Genomic DNA, 26,579 nt, shown 5'->3' on the forward strand with positions numbered 1-26,579 from the left:
GTTTTATTAGATAAGGTAGGTTCCATAATATAATTATAATGGTACTTGCTTTATCCCCTCCCTTCATTATTAATGTAATCTCATTGAGGTCAAGTCTGTCTCACTCATTTTCCCCCTTATGATAATGAAAACCCATGGCTTAGACTTAGTAGGAATTCAATGAGTTAAGTTAGACCTTTCCATGGAAGAGATTACTGTTAATTTATAATGAGTAGTCGGAATTCCCTCCAGGGATAGTGTGATTTCAAATAAACGCAGTATATGTATGCGCCACCCTACCTTACCATCACTAAACAGAGTTGTTCTAGAAAAATAAATATTTTTAGAGCTGCATTTTCCTTTTCTTAATCCTGCTTCCTTGGGACATTTAATTTTGCATAAGACAGAAGGGAAGACGCTGGAAAGGCAGAGAAAGAAAACCTTTGGGAGACAAAAACTAGCAGGAGGCTCTTGAGAAGAAGGAAGCAAATGGGTGGAGCTGATTGGTACGCTGATGCCAGCTGTTAGATCCAAGGCAGATGGGCTTTGCTCTGCCCTACAAATGCTTATGTCTGGCCGATAATCACACAGCACAGCAGCCAGATTCCAGCCATGAAAGGCAGAGCAGAAAGACATTTTTTTCCTGGCACTTGTTGCTCTCTGGATGCTATCTGCACTGAAGATTTAGATTAAATTAATGTTGGCCATATGCTCTGTATACTGTGGTTATATAGTGTTGTCTTGGTTGCTAGCTACTTTGGATGCTGTGGTTAAGCAAATTGTTGCCTTAGCCACCAACCACATTTGTACTGTAAGCTCTGACTTATTAACTTTTTCCCCCCTGTTCTTCAGAAAATTGTTTCTTGGGTAGATAGGATGTGCTTTGCCACTAGGTTAAATTATTTAGATGTTGATTATCCCATCAATCCCAAAGTTAAACTTTTCCTTTCTGTCTTTCCCTTACTGACTTACATGTAGTTACAGACTGCTCACTTACCAATTGAATCGTCTAGGACTGAAATGCTGGTTCTTATGAGTAGATTTGAGAAGACCTAGAAGATCTTTCTCTTGCCCTTAACCTCTCCCACATCCTTCTTGGTTTAATACATATCACTCTTTCAAATGAGATTCAGGTGGTAATTTCTGTGCATTAAGTGCCCTCTCTCTACTTTTAAAATGATGAACTACCCTGAGAAAAGCAATAAATTGCTAAATATTGTTACACATGAACTTATTAAATGATTTAATTATCTGAAAGAAGAGAGATGGGACATGAGAACATTGAGCAGCTTATAAGAAGAGTAGGAGAGGGACTGAAAAGGAGGCAAGAAATGAAGAGGAGGAATGGTCTCTAAAGTCTTCATTCAGGATTGGCTCTGCAGCTGCTGAGCAAAAGACCCTATATTCTTGAACCATCACCATTTCCTAGAGTAAGCACAACAGATGAAGGGCTCCATATAGGACTCACTCTCAGCTTGGTGGACTTCTTGCTCATTTTCCTATGGTGTATGCTACTTCAAAATACTAAATGCCATTTCTTCACGTGTAGCTTGAGCAGTGATTCAAGTTGAGTACTCCTTCCTCCCATTGGACAGCAGAACCTTTGATGGGCAGGTAGATCATCTGTAACTTTTAGCAGAAATTAAATATAAGATCTGACAAATTTAAACTTCCAGGCTAAAAATAAGAGTTACATTTCCGTGTTAAGAACCATCTTTGGTATCAGAGAACCAAAATGGTAAGCAAATTAAAAGACTCTAAACAGGATACACCCATTTTTGAGAGTTCAAAGTAAATATATATTGGTAATGGCATCTTTGTACTTAAATTTTGTAATACGAAACCATTAAAGTTTTTTTTTTTTTTTTTTTTAGCATGGAAGAGGAATTGTGTTTAAAAACAGAATTGGGTATAGAATTTGCATGCCAGTAACTTCAGGTGTTTAAGAATAAAATATAATTAGTGCAATTTTAAGTTTGACCAATTAAATTCTGCAGAACACCTGCATATCTCCAGGGGCTATGGGCACTAAGCCACCAGAATTTTGTTTTTGATTAGTCATATACTGACTGGTCATACAGACATTTTATGTTTTGGGTTATAAACTATACATCTTTAGATTTGAAAGCATAGTGGTTTTGTGTAACTGGATGTAATTATTCCTGAAAGGTTTAAATCAACTTCTTAGCAATGTTTTACAGATTACTTTAAAAGAAGCTATGTACAAGAGGGTTGATCATATAAAAAGATTCTAAACTCAATCATTTCTCTTGTTGACTTGGTTTAGATTATTTCCAGTTGATCTGTGTTTTCTAAAGCTAAAAGCTGCATTTTCCTTAATCCAAAAGTATGTGTTGAAAAATCCATCCAATTAGGTGCATTGGTTTAGAGAGTTATTCTGTTGCTGCTGATTTAAAAAGAAAAAAAAAAAAATTCTATAAACCTGCCAAGTGTGGGGGTAAAAGTTGGAAGGAGCTTTGTGCTATTGAAGGGAGATAGTTCAGCATTTTAGGAAGGTTTGGAATAGATTACTAGTATAGTCAGTCAGTTCTCGAGTGTGAAATACCACACTGTCTAATATGACATTTTAGAAGAAAATTAATAAAAGATGAATGCAAGGAAAATGCATCTTTGTAAAATACAGTTACTTCAGCTGCTTATTCAAGGACTTTTAATTTTTACCTCATAAAAAATAGCATTCTGAAATTATGAAAGTGAAATGTACCCCCCAGATATCCTAAACTCTAGTTTTTAAGAAGTCTGAGAGGCATGACAAAATTAAGTCAGTTTGTAATTCTCAGCACTTAGCTCAATATCTCATAAGAAGTACAGTGCCTTGTATTCAGTAATTATTCTCTATTGAATGAATGAATGGATGAATGAATGAATGAATGAATGACCTGCCAACCATATTTAGCTGGCATTTTTAGTTTGTGTACTATGTAATTTTAAATTAATTACTGGATCCCACCGAAGAACAAAATAGCCTTAAAAATAAAGGTCCAGGGCTTCCCTGGTGGCGCAGTGATTGAGAGTCCTGCCAATACAGGGGACGCGGGTTCGTGCCCCGGTCCGGGAGGATCCCACATGCCGCGGAGCGCCTGGGCCCGTGAGCCATGGCCGCTGGGCCTGCGTGTCCGGAGCCTGTGCTCTGCAACGGGAGAGGCCACAGTAGTGAGAGGCCCGCGTACAGCAAAAAATAAAAATAAAAAATAAAGGTCCAAAGCAAAGATATGAGATTGTGGATAATTTTTATTTTGTTCTTTCTGGTTTTGTGCATTTTCCAAATTTTTAACAATAAATGTTATGTAGCTGAAGTTTTTCAAGATCATACATGGCTAGAATTTATCTTAAAATCAAATGTAAATTTACCTCTAATAACTAATATCTCATCTGTGATTCAAATTGCAGAAGCCTTGCTTTTATATTAAAGGCTACTTTGAAAAACTAATGTCATTATAACCAAACAACATTTCTAAGATTTTTAAAGGAAGTAGAATTTTATCTTAACCTGTAGAAACTGAATTGTTGTTTCTGCCACTTATATAAAGCAATATCAGTTCCATTTTGTAGTGTTGAAAATGTTTATCCTCCCTCAGTAAAATAAAATAAAAATAAAAAGTTTATCCTTTTCTGAAAAACAACCGAGATACTAGCTTGAATGCCAACTTCCTTATTGCAAGTTTAATCATATTTTTTTAGTTATTAAATGTATTTATAAAAGTTGGCTGAAGTTGTAAATCCTTTGTGTAAGTGGATGTTTTGAGTCTCCCCCCTCCAAGTATAATCATATTTGAATGGTTATTTAAAAAAATAACCATGCTAACCTATAAAAACAGTCCCCTGCTCCTCCTGATAGGAGCAAGTATTGAACCCAGGTAGATGGCTATTCTGAGCCACTGTGGCAGTAGGTGTTGAATCCTATGACTAATAATAGAGATTTTTGTCCAGGTGAATCACATGGCCTTAGTTATCTGCCCACTGGAATGACACAGTGAGGAGATATGTGGTGAATACTGTGGAACATCTGTGAATGGGTCAAAGCTATGCCTGGTGTGAATCATTCTTCCCTCAAAAATCTAAAGTTTAATAGTTAAAAAATTCCAAACTGTTGTCGCATAAACTGAGATATTTGGCCTATTCAAGGGGTTGGGATGGAATGAATACAGCACATACTCTGAGACATTTTGCAAGTAAGTTGTTTGTCTATATTTTAAACCCCTAAATTTAGGAAAACCAAAAAACTTGATCAGTAAGAGCCTTGGGTCACTGCAAGTAATAAAATATACCTTCTTCATCTGCTCACCACCATCATGGAGGCTATGGGACTTAATGGTTTTCGCCATCAGGGAAAGCGATTTCCCTGTCTTTAAATTCAAAGTGCTTAGTTAGAAGTGTGCAAAACATGATGACTGAGGTACTCCCACCTGCAGACGTCCCAGGATGTTTAAGGGACCTTGCGGAAGCATTTGGTGGGTAGCTCTTTAGGTGACAGTTTCCTTCACTGAATGATCCTGTTTCACATTGATTTCCCTAATTTGGGGTCAAACTCTTTTCTTTAGGGCACTACTAAAAGCAACTGAGAAAAAAAAAGAAAAACTGAAGGTTTGTGTGGGGCTAGGTAGGTATGAAGCTGTAGTTGCTTGGATACTGCTAATGCTGCTTTTATAACTGGTTCTAGGTAATTTAGCCTACCGGGTTATAGAGATGGGATGGATGAGTAGGGGGATAGCTTAGTTTGTGCTTTTATTTTCAATTCTGGGAATAAGCTGCTACCTCTATAGGATCTGGAACATTTAGCATTGTCTTGTAGACTGACTTTCCTCTGAGACCTTGATACACCTATCTTTGCTTCTTTTGATTCCTCCACACTGAAGAGAAAATGAATCTGCGTAAAGTCTATTCACCAGGCATGTTTACAGATAAGAGTGTGTTTGTGTGTGTCTTCGTATTTTGTGAAATGTGAGCAAGGTGTGGTGGATATCTTTGCCAATAAATAATAAACATATATTTAGAATTTTACGAATTTTATGAGAATATTTTTAGCTGTGGCAAACAGGTTACATAGACCAATTTTTAAGAATGAGATAAGTATTTTGTAAGTTAATATTTGATGGAAAGTGTGTATATCTGTTTGCCAGTGGTGTAATCAACAAGGACCGACTCTATCAAAGCAAACAGATTACTGATGGGTTGCAGTCCAAAGAGGCTCACTGCAGTCTTTAAATTCTAGACTTTGTGGGCTTTCAGAGAAATAAATCTGTAAATGGAAGGAGAAAAAATGAAATGTGTGAATGTTACGTGTTCCTAACAAAGACTAAATTGATTGGATTTGTCCTACAAAATATTAAAAGTAAATTTGTCCCTAATGTTTTGTTTCTACATAGATATCCAACCATTGTTTTGCACTGAAATGTATATTCATACATTTTATCTGATGATATTTTGGGAAAATAAAGTTTCTTTTTTTAAAGGAAAGCATGAAGAAGAATATACAAATGGGAATACTAATTGTTTAAAATTACCAATAGTTTCTTTTCTGAACTTGAAAACAGTTATGTTTTTAAACATGAGCACAATAATTTTGCCTAAATTTGCAATATAATGACCAGGTCTTCTCTCCTTTTTAGAGGAGCAGTCAAGTGTTTCTGGAACAGATAAGACAGCAGCGATCCAGTGAGGTTGATCCCCCACAGAGGAAAGCTATGCATACCTAACTTACTGGAAGGTAAACTACTCTTCAATTAATGATGTCCTCCTTTTCTCAAGGTGTCCAAAGACAGGAGGTGGTCTGTAAAAGGTTGGATGACAACTCCATTGTCCAGAACAATTACTGTGACCCTGATAGTAAGCCACCTGAAAATCAAAGAACCTGCAACACTGAGCCCTGCCCACCAGAGTAAGTAAGAGAAAGAAGTGAGAATTATTTTCTTCAAGTGCAAAGAGAAAAACATTAGATATTCTTATTTGGAAACATACATTCATACGATATAAATAAATTAGGCTGAGAAAAGGGGGTAAAACATCACAGAGGGTGGAATTTTCATTCCTATTTATCCACAAGACTTAGTAATTAACCCCTTTAAAGCAGGAACTTCAATAGGTTGATCCTGGCATAGTGCTGGCAATTGTCATATTTCATTAATTCTAAAGCACATATCATTTGCATTTTAACATCTCTGAAATTAGATTCATTTTGCAATTGATGGTATCTTACAATAATAATCAGCATCATTTTTCTTTAGTGGTACATAAAATAATGGTATCTTAGATCCAGTAAAATACAGTAGATTGGCGTGCAGTCCTATCTTTTCCAGATATTTATCCTAAAGGCTTAAAGACATTTTAAATGGTTTAGAAATATTCTGTAATGGAGTATCAGTGCTTTAATTTGCTGACCCAGTTTTAAGTTCTGTCATCCTAAGGCATCCTGTCTTCTGAGTATAGAACACAGGCCTAGAGGTGTACTTCAGTCCCTTTCTGTTGATTAATGTAGCAGTTACAACTCATGGTAAAGGGAGGTACAAGAAGAGAGCCCATCCATCTTAATGATGACTTTTTAAAAATTTAAACTTAAAAATATGAGACCTGCTATCAGTGGGCCACACTGTATAATCTGTAGGAACAGAAAGGCTTCTTGTTTGAGCAAAAGGCAATAATTATGCGAAATAGGACAAAGATGCTGAGTTAATCCTGAAAATACTGATCTTTGTAGGGATTTTGCCTGATTGACAATAGCAAGACAAAATATGTGTGAATGGCATTTCATTCTTGTGTGAGAAATCAGAGTAACCATTATCCCCCAGATTAGCTAATTATCCCAACATGAAATTGATAAAGAAAGTGAGTGTAGGCAAATGAGATTATGTATTCCAAGCTCTCTAGAACTGGAGAGGAAAGCTCTATAATGAAGTAAGCCTTTTTCTAAAAGTGGAGTCACAAAAATCTGGGACTTACAATGGATAAAGAATGCAGGTCCCTAATATGGTTAAAGCAAGATGCATTTCTTGATATTTGTTCCAAAATAATAATGCCTTTGAACTTTCAATATCCAAAGTCAGTGTCTGCCTGAATGTTTTAATTTTAAAGGGAAATACTCACTCCTAGTCTCTTGAAAAGGTTTAGGGCAGTGGCTACCAAATAAGGAACACAGAATCTAGGGTGATAGAAGTTTTTATTCTAAGACTTTTAAAATTTCGTGTCTCTTCTTTTTCAAATGTGATCACCATGTAACTAACTCCTTAAAAGCGAGACATGAGAAAGTATAGAAGTACAACCTATGATATGTATTACAAAGACAAGATATTTGGTTTTTTATTTTCCTTTCTTCTGCTAATTATTTTTATAAATTTATCTCAAGAGAAACTGAAAAGCTATATAAAACAAAGTGATGCTCAAAAACCACAAGATATTTTTTGACGTTTCCAATAACTTAAGCATATTTTCATATAATTGTGAGCCTCAACCCAGTAAGTTAATTCCCCGACACTCAGTACTTTAAGTATTACGTTTGTCATGATCAGCCATTTAAGGCATCTGAGTGGGCCTGGTCACACCTGTTCTATTTTGGCCTCAGCTTTTTTATTTGTTTAAGTTCAAATGCTATTCAAACATCCTTTGAGGTTTCAGTGGTTGGTCATTTCATTCCGTATATCATGTGCTTGTATATTACATGGGAGATTTTTTTTTTTTTTAACATTTTAAGGATAATTGACATATTGGAATTAACCTATGCAATTAAAATTGTTTCATATTTCCTTTCCTTTTGTAGTTCGTAAATAAAAAGTTACTTCTTAACTTTTTTTGTTGTTTGGAGGTAAGAAAATGGAATTTGAAAAAGATAGAAAATTTAGACAAACAGTTTTCTTTGTTGGAAAGAGCTAATGATACATATTTAAAATATTTCTCTTTTATCAGTCCAGTTTTTCTTAGTTCCTTTTTAATTTCTTCTTTATTCTTTTGAATTCAGACTATGAAAAAGGAAATCTTAATTATTCAGAATGGTTGTCATATGTAATAAGATTCCCAGTAGACATTGGTATTATAGAGATAAGGCTCACTGAAAAACTACTGAATTCAGTAAGACTTTAAATGAGTGTGGAAGAGAGAAGGTTTTTCAGATGACAATGTGATAATCATATTTGGTTTTTTGTTTTTGTTTTTGTTTTTGTTTTTTCGGTACGCGGGCCTCTCACTGTTGTGGCCTCTCCCGTTGCGGAGCACAGGCTCCGGACACGCAGGCTCAGCGGCCATGGCTCACGGGCCCAGCCGCTCCGCGGCATGTGGGATCTTCCCGAACCAGGGAACGAACATGTGTCCCCTGCATCGTCAGGCAGACTCTCAACCACTGCGCCACCAGGGAAGCCCCATATTTGGTTTTTGTCATGCACATTAAAACGTAAAATTTTTAAAATGCAGATAAGTAGAAAGAAGAAACTAAAAAAGCACTTACAATACTTGTAATACCACTGTTAATATTTTGATCTATATATTTCATCTTTTTCTGTGTCTCCATAGGCACATGTATATAAAAAAATGGAATTATATTATTTATGATGCTTTGTAGTCAGTTCTCAACATATTGAACATTATGTTGTTCTGAACATTAAACATCATCTACAACATTTAGTAGATATGTCATTATTTATTTAAATTGGTTTTCCACTGTTGAACAATTTTATCTGGGTCCTAGCTTTTGATCCCTTTCTATTCCACAGCATTAACCATTTTTGCTACTAAAACTTTGCTTTCTATAATTATGCCCTTATGCTAAATGAATAGGAATAAAATTTCTGGTTCAAATGGAATTATATTTTACTCTCTGAGACAAACTGTCAAATTGCTCTCTAGAAAGAATGTATGAATGTATATTCCCACCAACAGTACGTATATGACTGTCATTTTCCTGAACTGAACAACACCAGGTATTATTTTTAAATCAATCTTTAACTATTTTATAGGGAAGAAAAACCCTTGTTATCTAATTGCTATTTTATTTTTTTGTGCTAGAATTGCTGGTGAGGCTGAACATTTAAAAATTATGTTCAGTGGCCATTTGTATTACTTCTTTTTTGCTCTTCATGGCCTGACCCATTTTTCTACTGAAGAGTTTATCATTTTGTTATTGATTTGTATTAACTCAATGTATTAAGAATATTAACTATTTTAGACATATTTTTTCCTAGTTTTTTATATATTTCCCATATTATGGTGTTATGATCTACTTTTACTTATAAAATTTTTTTTAAATACTATGTAGGAAAACTATCAAACTTTTATTTCTTTCATTGGTATAATGTTATGAAGGCCTTACCCACTTTATGATTATACTTTCAAAGTTCTTTTTTAAGGTAAACTCTATCTGAAATATATTTGCCTACTTTGAGAAAAGGATCTATATTTATTTTCAAATATTATTGTTTTCCCAATACCATTCATTTGAAATCCTAAATGGTATTTTTTAATCAGAAATTATCTAATGAAATGTTTTAAATGTCCTTTAGTCATATTGGAGACTTTATAAGCAGAGTATGGAAAGATAGAGGGCAGTAAGGTTTATCCTTGCTCTGCATAAAGAAAATACAGGGGACTAGGAAGAAAAGACAAAAGAGGCATTGGTAAAGAAATAATAATAATAGTGTTTATTTGGAGGACCTTGAAAGGCCAGAGGAAGTCTTGCTGGAAAAAAGTAATGTGGTCAGAGCAGCAACTCTTTTATGAGAAAAAGAATAGTAGTCAAGACGGTGAGGTGACTAGGGATAGGAAAAAAACAAGAATTCTAGAGGCATTGAATGAAAATGGTAGGATTCATGACATAGGCAGAAATAATTAGGAAAAGGAAAAGGGAGGAGTTGATATTAAAGAGCATGACTGATAGGAAGCTAGTGCCCCACTGTAAGAAAAGGAAGTAATGTTGAGTTGGAATCCAAAGAGAAAGGCCAAGAGTTCAGTTTTGACCATACTGTCTTTTAATAGCAAGAATATTTGTATATATGACCTCATTTGAAGAGTCTTTGGATACTGAATATAATTCCTGTATGTTACTGTGATTTTTAAATTTGCGAAAATCAGAAATGGAGTACAGTACACTGTGATAATACTGTGACCAAGAATCAAAAGACATTTTTTTAAGCAACTGCAATATGGAAGGCACTGTGCCTTAGGAAATGGTTCCTTTTCCTAAGGACAATCTAATTGGGCAAATACATATTAAAATAACTACAGTACAAGGCAAAATATGTTAAGTACAGTAAGAGTTACAAGCAAAAGGGCAAAAGGATGGTCAGACTGGAGAGAGATTTTTACCCAGGGGCTAGGTTTTCTTTAATAGTATCTTTTTATTTTCAGTCATTTCACCTCACCCCATGGACGACTATAATCTGTTATTTTCAGTTTAGAGAAAGATCATCAGAGTCCTCTATAAAACTCCAAAATGTAAGACCTGGGAGGAATCATTAGAAATCCTATAAGTCAACTCCCATCATCTCATTCTCTTCCCTCAGTATTATTGTTTGTCCTCTTAAGGTACAGATAATGTAGATCAGATTACACAGGCTGCATCAAGCCACTCATTTCAGACCCTCAAACGTGAATCCCACTAACTGTATAGCTTCTTCATCCTGGTGAGGATGAAGACAACTTTATCACTGGGTCTTCAGCTCAGAAAGAAATAGCCCCAGTATTATTCAGATTATAATAATTCAGCAATGATAGTCTCAGAGAGAATTTTCGTGTTCATGTTTTACCACTGAAACTAGAGGATGAAAAAGAGAAATAGGGAGAATGTCATCAGAGGGTCAAATACATGGAGAATGAAGTTGAAGGAAGCAGTCTGTCTTACACTGGACAGGAGACTAATAGATGCAGTGGTAAAATTGCAAAACTATTTAAATAACTGGATGGTGATTTAATCCTTTAGAGAGACATGGGAAGGGATGATTTGGTGAGCAATAAAGATGCAACAGGGACTGAATGTGAAACCTGAAATCAAAGTTAAAGTCAGAAGGAAAATTGGAAGTGTAGTTAATATTTTTACTTTCATACATTCTGAGTTAAATGCTAGAGTGATACATCTAGGTTAAAAGATGGTTGGCAATAAAAGAGAGGACGAAGAATAAAAAGGCAGAGGTGGCCCTGGCCTCGTGCACCAAAAAAAACAGCCACACCTCCTGAATCACTGCTGTTACTCTGGGCACCTGTGTTTAATTTGAAGGCCTCCATCCCTCTTACATTATGAGACCTAATGAGATCATGGCTGGAGATGGTATGACTGAACTTTTTGTGGCTGAGTTATACACATTGCTGTTTTATCCCCTAATCTTGGTGATGAAATCACTGCTGCGAATTGAATCAGAGTTTCACTATGGCTGGCATGCAAGTTATTATTCTCAATACACATTTTTCTCTTTACCAAAAATGGTACTAACAACTTAGGATCCTGTTCATCTGCGGAAAATAAAACGGAAAGAATATGAAAATCACTTTAAATCTCCTCTGGAAAATGGCTTAGAAAAAAAATGTTAATATCAGATTTTTAAAATTCAGGATTAAATTGTCATTCTTTAAATAAATCTTATGTTGAAAATTTTTAAATTTTTGACAAAATATATTTTTAAGTTTGAGAAACTGGTTAATTATGATATTTCTAAATGCTGGTTTCCCTCTGTAAGTAAAGAAAATAAAAATAATAATAAACAAAGGCCATTGTGGCTTATTTGGCTGAGTGTAGGCTCAAATTTAGGATACTAGTACTCTGACTTCACTAAGGTATTATCTTCCACATACAAAACTGGCACAAATGAGCTAAGTTCGTGAAAAGAGGTGAAATTTGTTCTTAAACTTTAATACTCTTCTCTCTGGTTACTCTCCTATCAAGAGCATGAGCATATCCATTTAGGATATATGTGTGATTTATAAGCACGGATTGAAGAAAATGTCTTTTGACCTTATGCTTGTGATCTGGATTCTATTATTTGGCAGTGTTATAAATGAAATCCAGTGGATATCAGTTGATGGGGGATCTAGTCCTAGCTCCATCATTGCACTTTTCATGATTTTGGGGAACTGTTTTCCTAACACTGCGTCTTACTTTCTTCTTTAAAACAAAGCACAGTGCCTTGAGCATAGAAGGCATTCAGCATATATTCATTACATTAAATACAGTAATATATCAGTCAGGACTCTGGTTGGAAATAACACAACTTCAACTTTGGCTAGCTTCTGCGCTTAAGAGGATTTGTTGGTTTATATAACAAAGCTGAGGGAATCGTAAGAGTGGACCTAGCTTCAGGAATGGCTGGAATCAAGCACTCAAATACCTGCAGGACTCTCTAGCTCCTCCGCATTCTTTCAGATCAGCTAATTCCACTTGACAGAGGACATGGCCATCATCAGCTCTTATATCTTTATACACCTTTGTGACCAGAAAGGAAAGCGTCCCTTTTGCTATCGTTGAGATATAAAATTTCTAAAGCTGAATTCTTATTGGTCTGATTGGGATCATGATTCATACCCTTGGACCAATTAATGTGCCCAAAAGAGTGAGTCCTGCAGAAATACTACACACACACACACACACACACACACACACACACACACACACACACACACACAACACACACACACACACACACCGCTGAAATTGTATATGTGAAAGTTCATTGATGACTTTAGGAGTGGTATACCTACAAATATGAGATATGTTCATTTATTAAGACATTTCTGTTTCTTCCCACATTAGCTGTGTAGAAGCTGTTTTTAAGAGTAAAGGGGTCAAAGCGAGGGATCTCCATGTTTTCACAGAGCTGGCTCAGGGCTCTGCTTTTACTGCAGAGTTTTTAGGACTCTCAAGTCTTCTGGATGGATACCTGAGCCATCTCTGCCCCTGTAAGGACAATAAAGACGTCTGTCTTATGCAGAGCATGACATTCATTTCTGGGAATCAGAAAACAAATCCCTAGCTCATGTAGTGTGGTTTTATCACAAAGTCCTCAATTGAGGGAGAACCTGCCTCAATGTAATAATAAAAATGGCTACTGTTTCTTGTTTGTTGTGTGTTAGACACTGTTAGAAGCTCCTGAGACCCTACTACTAGCATATCTTCTCTTGTTCGTGTTCAGTATGTCAAGGTGATAGGCTGAAATTAGCCATAGTGAAGTATTTATACCACAAAAACTGGCAAATGCAACAAATCAGGACTCTTCTCAGAGGAATGTGACATCTCCCACTAATGAAAAGAGGAGGTCCCAGCAGAAGAGCAGGCAGTGTTCAACCTCTTTCACTTAACTTTTGCAAAGATGTTTCACACGATATCTTGTTCACATGCCCATGAAAACTTCCCTCCTCTTTCTGCCCCCTTCCCAATTCCAAATATCAGCTGTCTGAGCTCTGCTAATCACAAGGGTGAGGTTCAACTGGTGAAAACATGTTGCAGTAAGAGGAGTGTACCCTCTGACCTCCCTCCCATGAGGAGCCAGTTGTTACCATTTACCAGCACATGGCTTGGAGCTTCATATGTTACCTTGCTTAATCCTCAGGACAATCTCATGATTGATATTGTTATCCTCGTTTTAGAAATTAATAAAAAAGGACAAAAAGAAGTTTAAAAACACATAATGCATTGCTTGTTTGAACCTGGGTTCTGCCTGCTCCAAAGCTCATGCACTCTGCTCTAGAAGGCAGCCGACAGTGGGTTATCTTTTCCTTAGCAGTTCTTCCATTTGTCATTTGTCACATCAACTGACACTGAAATGTTAGCTCTTCTGAGAAGAGGAGGTAGTCCACTGAGAAAGTGCCTTCACTCTGCTGAAATCTCTGGCTGCACTGAGGGAATGCTTTTCTGTGTTTCTTCCACTTCTTGTTGCAGGTGGTTCATTGGGGACTGGTTGGAATGTAGCAAGACTTGTGATGGAGGGATGCGCACAAGGGCAGTGCTCTGCATCAGGAAGATTGGACCTTCTGAGGAGGAGACACTGGACTACAGTGGTTGTTTAACACACCGGCCTATTGAAAAAGAGCCCTGCAACAACCAGTCATGTCCACCACAGTGGGTGGCTTTGGACTGGTCAGAAGTAAGGAAATCTGAGGCTGTATGTTTTGAGATGTCTTAGCTATCAATACCAAAACATTTAATATTAAGGACACCTGAGCATGTGAGCGCCTTAGAACTCAACAAGTAAGGGCTGCCTAACTCTGAATTTGGCCATGTTATATTTTTTTGCTGCTTGCCAGGAAGTAAAGGTTTTTGGAGTAAGGAAAATCAGTGAGAAACTAGTCGTCAGTTTAATTAAAAAACAAGCCTGAAGTGAATTTGAGAGAATATTATAAGTGGGTTTTCTTCTTCGTTGCTATTCTTGAACAGCATTATAAGCTCAGAATTAGTGATATGTTATATCTTTTTTTCCAAGTAATGTTCCAGCCTAACCATATAACTCTTACATATGAGTTTAATTTATCATCACATGTTATATATCTATATATATTTTAATTGCTTCTGGGGAAGAAACACGGAGTTGAGGGTTATAACTGTCAAAAAGTCAAATTCAGATTTTATCATTACCTCCACTTATATGATCATTGAGGAAGACCTGACTAAGATAATGTTTTTCTGGCATACATGTATATATAAAATGTCTGATATAATCCCGAGGCCTCAGGAAAATGGTCTTATGAAAAATGAGGTAAGAGGTAGAGTTAATTCTTGACTCTTCATCCTGCATGAGACATATACAATATACACACTGTACCATTCTCTACATTTCCTAAAGAAGAACTGAATCCTTCTGTAGTGTTGGTTAATGTTAGAAAGAATGAGTATCTGGCTATATAACTAAAGGTCATTTTTCTAAGTTAGCAAAACAGGATGCATTTCCTGCTGGAAACATTGTGGTACTTGCTTTAGGTATTTCCTGTAGACCTCATAAGTTTGTCAAAAAATAAACAACAGAAAAAAATTAAACATTGTTCTTTAGGAACCTCTGGATGTGACTTTTCTCCCTATGAAGCTTACTGCTTGAGTGGCCTTATTTTGCTAGAGGCACAGGGCTAAAAGAGAGACCTGTGTTTAAGATGGTACATGGAAATGGAGATTCTGACCGGTTGTGGTTATCTGTGGAATCTTTGGCAGAAGTTGGGAGTGTTCTTCCAAGTTTCCTGGCCATAGTCCAGCTTCAGTAATTACATTCTGCCTACCTAACTTTTATTTGTGTTTCAATCAAATGTAGAGATATTCTCAGTATTATTCGGTGGTTATAGAAAACAGTATGAACTCTTCTGTTCCCTAACAGTGGGTGGATTAACTCCTACATTCATTTGGAAGATAAAATCCAGTGATAAAGAAGAGACATTTTACAGAATTGTACACATGTTAGTAGTTATTTTACTTGCAAGTCAGTGCCCAAGACCCTTATAGAAGTTCATAAATAGTCTTTGATAATGATGGCAACGTTGTTATTGGAAAATCCTAATGGGAGACCTGATAATTGGCCGCAACATTTTTAGAGTTTCAGGCCAAGTCAGTAAGTATAACTGGGTGCTTTCTAACCACATTGGGATAGGAGCTATGGAGAATTCAGAAGAATCTCAAGAACTTGGGAAAATAAGAAATATCCACGAAGCAGCAAGAGAATAACATAAGACAGTGTTTAACAAAATGGTGGATTGTGAGGTGTAAATATATAAGTGATACAGAAATTCAGAGCTGAGAAGGTCAGAATAGCCTGGAGTAGGCTCAGAAGGCTTTTTAGTTGATGGGGGTTGAACTGAATGTTGTAGGAGTGTAAGATTTGAAGTAGGGAAGAGAACAAGAAACTGGAGAAGTATTCCTGATAAGAGAAACAACTGAACAGAAACGCAAAGATCACGTGGTGAAAGTAGAGTGGGAGAAAAGGATTTGTTTTAAAGAATAAATGGAAGATAAGATTGAATTAAGTAGTGATAGGTAACAAGAAGGCTTGAATACAGAACTTTATACCATATTATCCTTCTACAAAAAGTGGAGAAAAATCAACAAGTTCAAAACCAGAAACTAGAAAAAACTTCTGCTGACCACTAAAATGCCAAAATCTTCTCATGTGCAGACTCACTTCACATTGGTCTCTGGACCTACATTTTTCTGTATCATCATATTTTTAACATAAAACACCAAATATAATCACCTTAAGGGATAGATTATGTATATTACTGTATGTTTCCATTCCAAATACCATTTTAAGATTTTCTTCCTATTTCATACAGGTTATAGTTACCCTACTTTTAGCATTTTGCTTCTCATCTACCCAGTCTTAGAAGTGGCTTGCTCAAATGGCTCTGCAAGGCTGTTAGGTACTCCTGGAAGCTGCGTGGAGAAATATGTTTAAGTTAAGGGGACTTTTAATCACATTTCTGCTATCTTCCTTAAGATAGCTGAGTCAAAGCTTAGGGGAGAGAAGTGGAGCTGGGGGCATAGAGTATACATGTTGGGACTATCACTTCCAAAGAAACCAAAAAATAGTGCCTGTTGTCTCTCCACAGACAACACAGGAAAACTATTCTGGGGTAAGCATGAGTCAGGAAATCCTGCCATTGCCGTCTCAAAGATTCTAGTTGAACATCATCTATACCATCATCTTCATCCTTTGTTCGGGAGGAAAGAGATGATTTTTGTCCCCATTCAGTCTCTCCTGTTTATTTTCCAAAGGAGAGGGTGCACTCTCACCCTTCCATTTCCCTTTACCATAAAACCTACCTCTTCTCTAGATAAGTTAAAAATAAGTAAAAGTAAATAGCATTAAGTGAAAAAAAATGTCTGAGTAGCCATGGAGAACAAAGTGAGAACAAGGAACCTGTTCTTCTCAGAGGAATGTGACATCTCCCACTAATGAAAAGAGGAGGTCCCAGCAGAAGAGCAGGCAGTGTTCAACCTCTTTCACTTAACTTTTGCAAAGATGTTTCACACGATATCTTGTTCACACGCCCATGAAAACTTCCCTCCTCTTTCTGCCCCCTTCCCAATTCCAAATATCAGCTGTCTGAGCTCTGCTAATCACAAGGGTGAGGTTCAACTGGTGAAAACATGTTGCAGTAAGAGGAATGTACCCTCTGACCTTTTTCTTTTCTTTGCTGGCTTCTCTAATGTAAAATTTCCATTGTTGCAAAGCCAGGAACCGTTTTCATTTTCCCCATCAGTGAAACCCACCCAGTGCTTATGGCAAAAAAAAAAAAAAAAAATTTAAGCCTAATTGCCTTGGTGGAAAATGGCTCTTCTGCAGTCTTTGTGAAACTAATGAAGCCATGGCTTTCCCATTTCCTACAATTTAGCCTCACTCCTGGGATCACCCATGCTATGTTGGACTTAAATGGCTTTCTGTTTTTGCCCTCGCTTGGCATGTGACTCTTAAAGTGTTGCTGTGTACTGTGAATGGGCTCCAGCAATCCTTAGCCATTCTTTTGATGTATAGGAATGGTTTCTTTTGATGAGTACCCATTGAAAAAGTTCTGTTTCTTGTACTTATTCTTGGACAAATAGATGACTGGCATCATACTCAATTGACTTGATGGGATTTACATTTAGGTAGCATTACTTAAGAAGGATGGGGCGGGGGGAATCTTCCTACCGAGGCACTGTTCTTTGTTTTAGTAGATACTTGTGCTGTCACCTTGTTTACTCCTAGGTTCTACTCTGATGCCATAACTAAGTAAATTAAACCCACCTCTCCAGAGAGAATTCAGGCTAACCCCAAAATGTTAATGTTTCTATCCTTTACAAGTGAGAGCCAAATTATTTTCCCTGGTGTGGTTTCAAATGTTTTTTCTGCAAAATATGTTTTTGCTTCTTAATCGTAGAATGGTGAACTGAAGTATAAATGTATCTCTCATAAAAATCACCTCCTATATCCCACTGAGATGAGAACAAAAAACAAATGGTCTGGTCAGATTTTAAATGATTGTAAGATTCTGATTATATGAATAAAAGAAGAAAAAAAGATATTTATCTGCAATGAGGAGAAATAGTAAGAGAAGTAATTTTACTAAAGAATCATTTTCCGCTGAATTATCTTCCACCCAGCTACCTAATGGTTTATTACGAGAATGAATTGAATGAATTTTGATATTTATAACTAGACTTTAGTCTAAAAAAATGACTTTTTATTACTAAGTATTCAATTTCTAATTATTTCTAATGAATTTTACTGCATACTCAAAAAGTGTGCAAAAAATATACCCTTTACATGGGTATAGACTAATGATTATCTCTGAGACATGCTCTGAATCACTTATGATTAATTTAATACCTATTAATCATATACATAATTGTGGTTACATCTTGCTTTTCTAGGATTTTGTATTTTTTTAGGTAGCTAAATAAAACTGAGGCTGTCAGATAGATAAACATATTTATTCATCAGAAGGCTAGAGAGGCAAAGATGAAATGTAAGCTAAATAAAGCAGAGGGAAGAAGCAAAAATAAGAACAAGCTGAGGGATGTCTCTGCTTGAACATCTCTGACATAAGGTCAGAAGAATTTGCAGGATAGAGTTCTACTTAAAACGAAGTTGGTCTAAGTGGCATCCCTGTGGCTTTACTATTTTTTACAAGCAATTTTTAAACATTTCATTTTACAGTCAGCCTCTAGAAGTGCAATATTTGCAGAGACCAGAGTTGAGATTCCGGCTATAGACATGTAATATTTGTGGCTAGATCTGCAGGGCTCAGGGCTGGTATATTCATTGAATCAGTATGTAGTTTTCAGTCATTCACTATTTTGAGAATGCAGTTGATTATCTCTACTTCCAGTGCTATAGGATGGAATATCTGTGACTTATTTAGTGGAGCTTGGGCTATAATTTTCTTAACTATTTCTTGCCTCAATAGAAGATGTCACATGTTAAGCTTTGCGTATAACTTCACGTTGTCCCACAGAGGGTTTGTGTCTCTGTACATTTACCTTTCAGAGCATTATCTTTTTCAGAGCTGCCATCTGAATTTATCTGTACTTCTCAGTACTTCAGTTTCCCACTAGTAAAATGGGTGTGAAAACAGCACTTCGTGAGGTTTCCATGAAGATTAGGTAGATTGTGACATGCAAAGGACTTAGAACACTGCTGGACACTTAATAAATTTCAATGTTGCTTTCTCTTTTTATTCTTCTCCCTATTATCGTCAATCTTATTTTTTTTTTTTTTTTGTCTTTGATTCCCTGGGGACTTCTCAGACACAGATGAATGAATTGTCTGTCTTTGCATTGTCTGCCTCCAAGAACTGTAAGCAGGACTTTGGCATAGGCTCTTAGGAAAGACCGCTAGATGTTACTGCAGTCTTCAAATAATAGCAGAAGCTTCTTGCTACTGGAAAAGGATATTAGAATAAGCAAGAGACCTATGTCCTAGGCTTAATTAATTTTTGTATTGAAGTGGAGTTGATTAACAATGCTGTGCCAATCTCTGCTATACAACAAAGTGATTCAGTTAAACACAGATAGACATTTTTTTGTCCCAGGCTTTAATATACATACGTATGCTTTTAAAATGCGAAGAGGGAAGGGGAATGGCACAAGTGCCTTTTTCAGTAAATTTTCCCAATATAGAAAATTAATCATAGCCTCAAAACACTAAAACTGAATACTAAATACCAAACTGAATTCCCTGTACATCCTATGTGTTTCTGCCTCTATCCCTAAAGTCTGAAATACCCTTCCATCCTCTTGTACTTTATCTCATTTATTTTTATAATAATTAATACTTCTTATGTATTCTCAAGACTTTGTTTCTGCCAATGCTAGGAGCTAAAGTATAGATCAGAAGGCTTAGGATTTAGTTCTAGCTCTACCACTTGCTGTCTGTTTAACCTTGATTAAGTTGCTTAAACCTTCCTGTAACAAGACTCAAAAACTTATATGAGAATAATGTATTGAAAGTATTTTGTGAACTGTGAAGCTCTAATGGAATATAAGGTAGTAGTGGTATCATTATCAATAATAATATTAAGAGAGTGACAGAAATCCCCTAAGGCTGTGTCTTCTAACACTGGTGGACGGTGGAAGAGACTTGGTGAGAAGTCAAGAGGACCAGACACAAGTGGGACAAGCTCAAGAGACTCGAATCAGGGCTTTATTCATTCTACAGAATGCAAGGTTGCAAGATAGGGTTGCGTGTCTTGGTTTCTTGATATATAAAGTGACAGGGTTGTTGTGAGGACTAAATGAGATAATACGTGCAAAGTACGTGATGTAGTGTTTGACATGCACTAAGTAGGTGGTAACGTTAGGTCTGTCATGTAAACACTGCATGACTTTGTACCAATCACTTACTCTAGGTTGTTTCTTCATTTTAAAAACAGAATAATAATTGTCATCTCACAGGATTTTTGTGAAGACTGTGTGAATTACAGCGCTTAGCACAGCTATCTAGAGTGTTTATTAAATGGCAGCAGCTATCAATATTATCATTATTAATAGCAGCAGTAGTCATAGTAGTAGCAGCAGCAGCATTAGCTTTGTGCCTGGCACTGGGCTGGCACTAGGAATACTGTACCTTGTTTAGTGTGGAGAGGTGAATCTGAAGAGGTAAGCAGAGGCTTCCTATCAGTGTATAGTAAGATATTTAAAGAATTTGAATTTTTATCTTGAAGACCACTGAAGGATTTTTTTAAAAATCAGAACAGAATATAACTGGATGTGTGCTTTAGAGAGTGGATTGGCGTGAGGCAAGAGCAAGAAACAGGAGACCTGTTAGAAAGCCACTGCAATGTTACACGTAGGAAGTGATGTTTGTCTGTAGTAAGGTTAGTGGCGGTGGAGACAAAGAGAAATCAACAGATGTGAGAGAGATTTACAACTTAGATTAATAGAACCTAGTGACTGAGTATATGGGTAGAGTGAGGCAGCAGCTAGAAATAAGGATGTTGATTTGGCTGTGAAAAAGAATGACAGGGATCGGGAATTTCTCTCTTGATTTCTAAATCCCTAACTAAAACCTTTTTTGGAACCATATTGGAAAGAACTGGATGTTATTCTCCTTCAAAATGCATCTTAATGTAATGTTTTCTAAGTTGGAGGAAATGCACTCTGTTACCACATTCATTGTGATGAAGAGTGTTCATGAGATCCTTGATTTACCCCTGAAAGAATTTTAATATTTCTTTCTATGACATGAACCAGGTTCAGGGATTACCCCTGACAAAGCCACTCAGGGGTGTGTACATTGTTCGAGAAGACATTCCCATCCCACAACTAGTACATGTTGATTTACCTAAAAGTAAATCAAAACCGTCATCTTCCCAAATAAAGGAGGGTATATATTTATAGAGTGCTTTCTCAAAACCCTCTGCTGGATCCTGAGGATGGGGATGAGGTTGTGTACAAAAATGAAGCAGAAATGAAATAATGTTAAGGAGCTTATAGTCTGGTAGGAATGAGAAGACTTATGAATACATAATTATAAAATAAGAAATTGGTGATTAGGGGCACAAGGATTTATATATTCTTGCATCCTCTTTTATGTTACTTAACCTTGTGTTCACGTATCTATCTCCTGCATTAAAACTGTGAGCTCCTTGAGGTACAGACTGACTTATTCATTCTTATGGCCTCCCTTCCCCCCAGTCTAGTGTAGTTCCTGTAGGAAATTTGGAAATGGCTTTTGAATGAAAGGTATAGAAACAGGGCTTCAAAATATTGTGGGCAAGGGTCTCACTTCACTGAGAAGAAGTACAGATTATAAGGAAGGGCTCAGATGTGCAGGGGAGAAAGCTGGAGGACTTCAGTCAGCCACCACGTTGAATAGGTGGCTCTAGAACAGAGCACTCCAATTAACTTGGAAAAGAGGTAAGTAACAGACTTCATGACACAGGAAGAAGGATCTTTTCCTCAATATGAAGAGCAGACTGGTCCAACTAAAGAACAGTCAAATTCATTATGTTTAACTGATGGACAAGCAAATGTCCAGAGATTTTCTGTACAGTAAACCTTTACCTGTGATCATGTATCCTTAGCTAGCACACTCTAAGAATACAGTTGGCCCTCTATATCTCTGGGTTCTACATCCATGGATTCAACCAACCAAAGATTGAAAATGTTTGGGAGAAAAGTTCCAGGAAGTTCCAAAAAGTAAAACTCGAATTTGCCGTACACGGGCACCTATTTACATAGCATTTACATTGTATTAGGTATTGTAAGTAATCTAAAGATGATCTAACGTATACAGGAGGGTATGTGTTGTCATTTTATACAAGGGACTTGAGCATCCACGGATTCTGGTGGCCTCCAAGGTCCCGAAACCAGTCCCCTGCGGATACTGAGGGACAACCGTACACATCTAAATCAAACCTTAGCTTGCTTCACAGAGACAACTTCTGATGGTCTACTAGTAACATAAGAATTCTTTTCAGAAGACTACACGTAGCAAGTAAGAAACCAAGGATTCCACATTCCAAAAATTAGCAGAATCTTATCACAACTGAATATGGCCAAGAATAGGGAGGAATCACGGAATAAGCCTACACACAGTAAAAGAAGAAAGTATGCTGCCAAGAAAAGCAAACTTTGGATTTAGCTCTTAAAGACCGTAGGGAAAAAGATAAAAGTTCTTCTATTTAAAAACTTAAGGAATTTTCATGTATGTAAGACTGCCTAGAATTTAGTATGTGTGTATGTTGTTTACCCAAACACACATTTACTTGGAGAAAGACTTTGCTCAAATTTTTCTCTATCTTTAGACTATCATTATTCATTAGTATTTGTTTTATTTACAGTGCACTCCCAAATGTGGTCCAGGATTCAAGCATCGGATTGTTCTGTGCAAGAGCAGTGACCTTTCTAAAACATTCCCAGCAGCACAATGTTCTGAGGAGAGCAAACCCCCTGTCCGCATCCGCTGCAGTTTGGGCCGCTGTCCTCCTCCTCGCTGGGTGACAGGAGACTGGGGCCAGGTAGGGCATTTGGACTGTGGGCTCCTGCTGAAGCAGCACCTTGAGACACTTGTGGTTCCTGATTGGGTCATTGTAGGGGCTCAAGAGATGAGTAACAACACATAGAGATCCAGGTGTGAGATGTGAGTGTGAGACAGTGCATAGGCAGCAGCAGTCACACATAGACACACTGAGCCATGTTTCTCCTACACCTACACCCTTCCCACTTTCACCTACTCCTTGGATTCTAACATTTTAACTTAAAATTAAAGAGAAATAGTCTAATGGCCAGAGATTTGAACAAGCTACCAAAACTTGGATTCTAGTGCCAACTCCCTCAACTAATTCAAGACCAGATCAGTTAACACCATTGTCTTAACTTTCCCACTTGCAAAATGACCTCTCTTAACCTCACAGAAAGGATGTGGAGGTTTTAATTAGCTTGATAATATGATTGACAATCTTTGAAATGTTATTAATACTTATTCTTCCATGGATTTAGCTAATGGAGACTATGAATTTGGGAAACGGGTATATAGGGCTTTCAGTATGTATTTTTATATTGATTGGACTCATTTCTATTTTATATTCCAATTCCTATTTTTTCTTTCTTCTTTCTCAGTTTTAAATTGTCTTTATCTTGCTGAAGGTCACCTTAAATCCTTTAAAAGCAAATTGATATATTTGGATAGAAGGAAAATTAAGTATTGTTCTTTCGAATGTCAAAAAGGAAATTTATTAGGTTATGTTAAAAAAATAATGCTCCAGAAAGAAAATTTCTAGTGAATCAATGACCTTTTACTGCGGCTTTATAATTAACCTTGAGCTGGTCATTTTCTAATGTCTGAGACCCAGATAAATCATAGTGGCATATAACTACACCAGCATGATTTTGTTTGTGCTCTGGGCCTGCCATTACTTATTAATAATGGCATTTCATAGAAGTAGTTACCAAAATTATGGCCAAAATTCAGTATTGCTAGAGTGCAGCAGTATCTACAGACTCTTTGGGGAGAGGGCAAAGATTTTCAGTCTCCATTAAGGCAAATAAATATACTTGCTCTGTGCTCAGCCCTGTGGGGAAACAAAAGAAGTATGATCATAAAATAATTAACATTTGCATTGTCTAACAAATAATTAATAATTTGCTTTTGTATAACAGTATTTAGTTTGATTTACAAAGTGCTCAAGTGGAATATACATCATAAGCTTAAGTAAACATTGAATGCAATAAGTGTTTCTCTGTAGAAGTGTGACAGTTTCACAATTTATAACTGATATTATGCTATTAAAGAATCAGTACAGACATGCTCTTATGATTTTTATTTAAACCGGCTAGGAATTTCCTTTCTTATATATTCTTTGTTGCAATTCACTGTTATATAAAGGGCATTTGAAAGTTTTTGCGTGTTGATAATTTCACCAAATTTACAGTTATCAGTTTGAGATTGTTCTTTTAAATGTTGTCAAGTCCTTTTCTTCTCCTCTGTGTTTTCAATTCAGTTTCTAAAATTGAAATTAACCAGTGAAAATACATTTTCAAAGATGCTTTACTACATGTTTATGGTGCATTTATTTTTCATTCTGTATTTAGCAACTTAAAAGTATCTGTAAATACCCTTGCAAGTCCTGTAAGTGCTTTGAGAGTTTTTGCAAATAAATCCAACAGGGCCTCGGTTTGTTTACCTTGTTTGTCTTTGCACAATTAGCTCCTCATCCCTTTGATCCCAAATCTCACAGGCTTTCTGGTATTCTGGGCGGCAGGCCCAAAGAATAGAGCACAGCTTTATTCTTCTGCCTGGACAGCTGATCAGTCCCAGCTGAAACTAAGCCCCTCAGAGAGTAACTTCATTCTAAATTGACCGAATCCCCGAGTAGACGAAAAAGGAGAGGGAGACATGCTAATTGGCTAACACCAGACCTCTTCTCAGATTTGTCTCAGATTTGTGTGACTGAAAATACCTCACAAAACTCAAGGTACTTATCTATGCCCTTTTTTTTTTTTTCCAAACTAGTCCCGTCACCAGGCCCCACAGCAGTCACTGCTGTTATACTGAACTAATATTTTGATCAGATTAAGAGCACTCCAATATACCATCAGGTTGTTTTCCCACAAATCTATAATATATAAATAGGCAGCAATAGTGATGTCCCAGCCCTAGAACCTCTGATTATTCTACTTCATCACAAATATTTTCTCATTATACTCTTGTTTAAGTTCACCAGCACTGCTTGGAACTGTTGAAATAATAGCCTAAGAAATCTCCATCTGTTGTCTTCTGGAAACTAAGTTGCTTCCATTTTCTAGGGTAATAACAGGATCCTTGAGTTTCCAAACCAGTTCTGTAATAGAATGACCTAATCATATACCTCTCCAAGGTGAACTACATATGGGCTTTAAAAGCTAATATCTATGGTATTTGAAATGACATAGTGTCTTTTTTACCTCCTGAAAATTGTTGAGATTAGTATTTTGTTTCTCCCTGTCTTTTGGGTTAGTGTTCTGCTCAGTGTGGACTTGGACAGCAAATGCGGACTGTGCAGTGTCTTTCCTACACTGGACAGGCATCGAGTGACTGTCCAGAAACTGTTCGACCTCCATCAATGCAGCAGTGTGAAAGCAAATGTGACAGTACCCCCATTTCCAGTACTGAAGGTAAGTTTCCCAGTACCTCCAGTATAGAAGGTAAGGGGCCTCTGGTCTCTAGTGGTTCACCTATACTGATTCCCAGAGTTCAAAGAGCCCCATAAAACCACTGTGGTAGTGTGTCTGCATAGAGCATTTGTGAAAGCTACATATATACTGGATATGTAATCAGGAAACCTAAGTTTTCTTCCAGACTCTTCCATTAACTGTATGACCTTATTAAGTCAACTTTTCTGGAGCTAAGTTTACTTACCTATGCAATGAGGGAGTGGGGTGGATAATCTCTAGGGTTCTGTCCAACCTTGCATTCTGTGTTTGCCTTGTGCTAGAAAGATAGAGATGATTTCTAATGAACCAAGCTTAAAACTGAAAACGTCTATTTCTTTTTGGCTACAACAATGGATGTCTGCTATTGTAAAGATTAAAGTTCATGCTTGTGATACATATAATGAAAGCATATGTTTGAAACTACTTATGTTACAAATGGTAATTTTCTCCTTGAAGAAAAATAGAAGAAGGTTATTATATAGCTGTTTATAAAGGAGGACAAAAGTCTTCAGACTCTGAAATTTCTCTTTGTTATATATGGGGAAATCCCTTTATTAACAGCAGATGCCCATCCAAGTCCTGAATTTTCTTATATCTTATTTAAATAAAGGTACTTTGTTTATTCAGTTAAGCATTCATTGAAACTTCCTGAATGCTACTACATGCAAGGCATAATAACAGAAACTATGGGGAATATAGAGACAAAAATGGCATAGTCAGGAAGTTCAGACTGCCTTCTCACATGAAAATGGAAGCATGATCAAATATACAAACATCTGAAGCCATGAATTTTAATTATGTAAGAAACCCAGCCATCGGACTCTGCTTTAAAAACAAAAAACACAAGGGCTTCCCTGGTGGCGCAGTGGTTGAGAGTCCGCCTGCCAATGCAGGGGACACGGGTTCATGCCCCGGTCCGGGAAGATCCCACATGCCGCGGAGCGGCTGGGCCGCTGAGCCATGGCCACTGAGCCTGCGCATCCGGAGCCTGTGCTCTGCAACGGGAGAGGCCACAACAGTGAGA

General features: G+C 36.8%; 1 protein-coding gene across 1 annotated transcript in view; it reads left to right on the forward strand.

The window, feature by feature from the left end:
- The window catches only part of ADAMTS6 (ADAM metallopeptidase with thrombospondin type 1 motif 6), a 281,449-nt gene that overhangs the window by 239,614 nt on the left and 15,256 nt on the right, over positions 1 to 26,579 (forward strand). Inside the window, exons 21-24 of the mRNA XM_007457112.1 lie at positions 5,749 to 5,878; positions 13,844 to 14,048; positions 22,705 to 22,881; positions 25,360 to 25,516. Coding sequence (XP_007457174.1) covers positions 5,749 to 5,878; positions 13,844 to 14,048; positions 22,705 to 22,881; positions 25,360 to 25,516 — 669 coding nt within the window. The remainder of the gene's footprint in view (positions 1 to 5,748; positions 5,879 to 13,843; positions 14,049 to 22,704; positions 22,882 to 25,359; positions 25,517 to 26,579) is intronic.

The sequence above is a fragment of the Lipotes vexillifer genome, unplaced genomic scaffold, assembly GCF_000442215.2.
Source record: "Lipotes vexillifer unplaced genomic scaffold, Lipotes_vexillifer_v1.1 scaffold241, whole genome shotgun sequence".
NCBI lineage: Eukaryota > Metazoa > Chordata > Mammalia > Artiodactyla > Lipotidae > Lipotes > Lipotes vexillifer.